Here is a 5,600-nt window from a genome sequence, read left to right on the forward strand (position 1 = left end):
AGAGAGAGAGAGAGAGAGAGAGAGAGAGAGAGAGAGAGAGAGAGAGGTATATGATTTGCTTTAAAACCTACAGTTTAATATTTTTCCACTAGATGGGAGTATAACACTTGTTACCCTATATTTTTTGCTATGAATGTAGAAAAAAAAACTTAGAATTCTCCATTTAGTTATAAGGAAAGTTCCTAACATACCAGTTGAGGAATTTAAATTACTGCTATGTGACTAATGATGTAAAAGGCCTTAAATCTGCATAATTGTGATCATCAAAAAATTCTTTTTGGATAAGTGTCAAATTTAGCATTCTAGGACCATATATGGCCTGCACTTCAGTGTTTTACAGATTTTGGAATCTTGGTTGCTGTTCACATCATAAAAAAAAGAATGTGAATAAAATATTTATATTCTTGAACATTTACAGAAATGTGGGGAGATTTGTGTTGTGCAGAAGAGACTCCAAATTGCTGTTAATAATAAAAACATGAAAATATACCTGCTGGATCAGATTGGTTATGGTGATCAAACAGAACTTTGTGTGGTGACCACAAGCAGAAAGCAGAGGCAGATCTATATTCCACTGTTGTGTGCCTCTCGTTATGAAAGGGATATTGTCCCCAAATTAATAATAACAATGTAATCTCAGAATCAATAGTTTTGAATAGTCCTGTTTTGTCTTTGCCTTGGTATGTACTGATCTAAATTAAAATGATTATCAACCCAGTTCATTTCAAATTTTGCTGAAATGTAACCATTACTTTCCTAATTATTTGGATGTAAATTAGGAAACAGTGCATATCCTCTTTTGTATTTAAATATAATTTAGAAGGAAAACATAGTTTAGAAATTGTAAATTGAGACAAAAATCAGTTAAGTGTGTTATAAAAACTAAGGATAGAGAAAATACAATAAAATTGGTAGCTTTAAATTATAGAACAACAAACATCAAATGCTGTTTCATTCTTGCCTATATATAACTTTATTTATTTAACAAGTTTATATAACCGTTCAATTCACAAATAGCGTCTCTGTGTTAAAAATCCAGTATAACCCCCTGCCCCCTCCCTTTTGCTACTTATTAACAACAGAACACGTAAGAAACTCATACTACATCCCATAAGGGCAAGTTCTGAAATTTGGATGCTACTTAAAAGTACTTGTTAAGACTCATTAGATCAGGCATGTCAAACTCGCAACGTCACGTGACGTCGCACGACATATCGTGGCAATGGAGTGGGCGCGGTTTCAGCGTGATGCATCCGACCCGCAGGCCGGCAGTTTGACATGCCTGCATTAGATGCTCATAGAAGAAATATCTGTGGTTCAGGGTTAAACTATTGAGTACTTAATGCTCTCTGAGCTTGGTTTTTTTCTTGCAGAAATTTCTTTACCCAACTAGATAAAATCTTCAGTGCTAGAATTAAAGTAAATCCTACACCCTTCTAGCACTGAAGATGTTATCTTTTTGGGTAATAAAATATCTGCAAGAAAACAATCAAGCTCAGAGAACATCATGGATTCCACCATTGATAAAACAAATAATAAGGCTTCCAGTAATTGTAGGTAACTGAGAAACCTCTTTGGTTTTTCTGGACATTTATTCATGGATTTTACTAAATAATAAATTTCAGCAGTAAAGAAAAGTGGAGCTATATTTGTGATGATTGTATGTTATAATTACAGTTGGGATTCTGCTGGGCTGAATAAATTCTACAGGACCAGTTCTATTTTCATGTATCTATGTTGTCTAAATTATGCTTCTCTTTTGAACCTAGAAAAATATGTCGAAATTGCAAGTGTGGGCAAGAGGAACATGATGTTCTCACCAGTAATGAAGATGACCGCAAAGTGGGAAAGCTCTTTGAGGATACAAAGTATACAACTCTAATTGCAAAGCTGAAATCAGATGGTATCCCCATGTATAAGCGTAATGTAATGATACTGACTAATCCCATGACAGCCAAGAAGAATGTGTCCATCAATACAGTAACTTACGAATGGGCACCTCCTGTTCAGAATCAAACCTTGGTGAGATATTATCATAAAGACTCATATGTTAGTGAGGAATAATGATCCTTTCTGCTTATGGTGGAGTTGGAAGGAGACAAGCAAGTCAGGAATAGTCTCTTTTGGCAGGCAGAAACTATATATAAGGAATGTAATATGCAAATGGCATAATTGTCTCAGCTACAATTCATGACTGAATGTGCAGATAAGAGGAATTTACTTTCCTGGTTTTCTTGTGCAAGTTTCTCTTCAAGCAGCGAGTGCAATTGGTTTGCAGCATGGACATAAGAAAAATAATGATGTTTGAGTGAGACTAAAAAGGAAGGGGAGGTGAGTTTGTGCTCATAGTTAGGAGTAAGCATTACATTGGAGGCATCCCTGCCACTTAAGATGATTTATGAATCCTCAAATGAACCATTTTAAAATGACATTCCGAAATGGGACACCACACTGGGAAAAAACCCATGAACCTATGTCATCACTTAAATCCTGAGGAAAAGCACTCAAGCATGCACATTTCTGTTACTGTATATGGTCAGAATAAATTCAGTATTGTCAACCAAAAGAAAAAGCTCCCTCTGGTTTATTAAATTATTCTTCTAGACGAGATAGTTGGATAGCCTTGTTGGGATTTTTCTTTTTTCCTTTTAGTGCTTCAATCTTAAGTTTATATAACGTCATGCTGGGTGATCTAAAACAGAAGCACTTGTAAACCTTAAAGGGTTAGGTTTTAGGGATTATTTAAGAAACTCTGTGAAGATATTTGTCAGGTTTGTTATATTTTGCTATTAGGAAAAATCCTATTTTGGGGGAGAAAATAATCCTTCTGTTGTCAGGAGACCAACAGCAAATCATAGTTAGGATAAAAACTAATTAATAGCTAAAAGTGTTCAGTGTTAGTACTGAGTGACAGTGGAGGAGAGCCACACTTTTATAATCTTAAATCTAAACTTTGGCTCTTTGTTTCAGGTGACTTAGCAACTCTATCTCCCCCATCCGCATCTTGTTCTCTGTTTCCCCTGAAGATGAGCAATTTCTACAGAGCACTCCTAATCTCCTTTCATTTTTTGTTTAGAAAGCTGGAATCCAATGGACCATTAATTTTAGCCCTCTTTCCTCACTCTTTAGGCGAGGCACTATATGCAGATGCTTCCAAAGGAGAAGCAGCCCGTGGCTGGCTCGGAAGGGGCTCAGTACCGCAAGAAACAGTTGGCCAAGCAGCTGCCTGCTCATGATCAGGACCCTTCCAAATGCCATGAGCTAACACCTAATGAGGTGAAGCAGATGGAGCAATTTGTGAAGAAATACAAGACCGAGGCGCTGGGTGTGGGTGATGTCAAGCTTCCCAGTGAAGTGGAAGGGAAAGCCGAAGAAAAGAATGTCCTGAGTAATGGCAAGAAGGGAACCTCCGCTACTGTAGGAGCCATGGAAGACAAACAGGCTGGTCAGAAAGGAACTCAATATGTAAGTGGGTGATGCATGTGTATGTGAGTGTGCGTGTTCAAACAGCAGATCAAAGAAAATAAATTATTTGGAAGTTTATTCCCTCATAATGTGCTTCCTGTATTTGCAGCTTAAAGTATTATAATTTTCTCTCTTTTAAAAAAAGAAATGAAAGTTTTTGCTTGCATAAAATCCTATCCCTTTAGATGTTATTATTTTAAGGGGGTTTTCTGCAAACTGAAATTGATAGAACAAAAACAAACACCTATGGTGACCAGGAGTGGTGATTACTGATAGGAGAGGGATCCACAAAATCTGACAATTTCTACTACTGGTTAGACTTTAATGAAAAAAAATGATCTTAAGAAATCATCTAGGCCAGCCCCAAGCTCAGTGCAAGGATCTTTCTTTTAACAAGTAACAGAGATGTAACAGTGCAGGATTTGTTTAAATACCATTAGGGGCAGCCACCATATATTAGACAGCCTCAATTAAAAAAAAAATTCAAAAGCTGAGCCAAAATATCCACTTCATAATTAAAATATCTTTTGGGCAGCAACAGAGAGCAATTCAACCATGCAGAGCTCTTACAATAATATTAATATAACATGCCCAGCTGGAGATCTGCATAGAGATCAATATTTTGTCTTTTGCTGGTGAGCGAACTATATTTAGATGAGAGACATTAGTTCCCCAAAGTGGTGTGCTGTATTATTTCTTTTTAAATGTTTTTCAAGAGGAAAACTGATAACCCTGCAGGAAAACAAATCTCCCTAGAGGTGGATAGAGGAAACTGACCATTGAATGGAAGCCAACAAAAGAAAGCTATTCTTGTTTCCTCTTTTCCCACTTAATTTAAAAAGAAGGTTCTTTGGTACCACTTTAAAATTGAATTTACAACTTCCTCATTGTTTGTTTCAATCAATGAGTCATGAAAACAGACACACCAGAAAGCCAGTGTGCTATACAGATACAGAAGCAAATCCCCCCTCAGTTTATTGATGCTCATGGGGAGACTTTCTCAACCCAGCATCCCACATATGGTTGAGGTGGGGGAAAATATGATGAAACTTTGATAACCTGAGATTTAGACACTTTTCTCTTTCTCCAGAGTGGCCATAAAAAGCAGGCTTAGAATATCTGTTTTATATATTATCATTTTCTGAAATCCAAACTGAGAAATAAAAAAGGCAAATAGTTGTAGCCTAGTGTAATGTTTTTTAGCTTGGCAACTATAAGATATGTGGACTTCAACTCCCAGAATTCTCTAGCCAGCAAAGGTTGAGAAACACTGGTCCTAGACCTAGTGCCTTTGTTTGAAAGTGTGTTCAACTTTAGGCGACAATAGGAAGTTTCCTGGAAGGCAGTGAACAACTTCAACTGTTTCAGGGACTTATGTCCATCACATACTTCCGTAACTTTCCAAAGGTAGGAAATTCACGAAAGACATCAGTTTATGGTCCATAGTATGTTCTTGTCACATATAATGACAAACAGGACTTCGTTTTTTAAAAAAAGTTGTTGTGTTCTAACTTTTCTTTGCAACCATACCAGGAAATATATTTCAACAATATTCTTGTCTGTTGCTGGTAAATGTTTTCTAATGTCTGAATTCAAACTGTTACAAAACTTGATTGTCAGCCTCTGGGGTCTTTGGACTCCTTGCTACATCTCAGGTTGATTTACAAATTAATTTAAAAGATCTATTCAACTAAAAAGAGCTTTGGAGTGTAATTACCGTATTTTTCGCTCTATAAGACGCACCTGACCATAAGACGCACATACCGGTACTATACTATTTCTCTGTCCCTCTTTCTCTCCCTCTATTTCTCTCTCAAGGCCAGCTTTGCTTCATATAATAAATAGCTAATAATGAAATGACTGAAAATAAGCTTCATTTATTAATGAATCTATTTAATTAAAATGAAGGGCGAATGCCATGATATTAATTTGCATAAGGATGTTTTTTTAGAATTAACATATTTCATTTTGGCAAAACAATGTATTTCCATTGATTCAGTAATAGACTTCAAATATACAGGCTTTGGCTATAATTCTAAGCAATTTTATTTGGAATCAAATTTCTTTTCATAGTAACACAGAATTGCATAAATCATATTCCATTATTAGTTTGCACAGATTGGTTAATTTGCACT

At 36.1% G+C, this 5,600-nt stretch overlaps 1 protein-coding gene across 1 annotated transcript in view; it reads left to right on the forward strand.

Moving 5' to 3' along the window:
- TES (testin LIM domain protein) overlaps positions 1 to 5,600 on the forward strand; it is a 29,743-nt gene that overhangs the window by 12,165 nt on the left and 11,978 nt on the right. Inside the window, exons 3-4 of the mRNA XM_015816435.1 lie at positions 1,770 to 2,022; positions 3,130 to 3,465. Of these exons, the coding sequence (XP_015671921.1) occupies positions 1,770 to 2,022; positions 3,130 to 3,465 (589 nt within the window). The remainder of the gene's footprint in view (positions 1 to 1,769; positions 2,023 to 3,129; positions 3,466 to 5,600) is intronic.

The sequence above is a fragment of the Protobothrops mucrosquamatus genome, unplaced genomic scaffold (assembly GCF_001527695.2).
Source record: "Protobothrops mucrosquamatus isolate PMUCROS unplaced genomic scaffold, P.Mucros_1.0 scaffold452, whole genome shotgun sequence".
Taxonomy (NCBI): Eukaryota; Metazoa; Chordata; class Lepidosauria; order Squamata; family Viperidae; genus Protobothrops; species Protobothrops mucrosquamatus.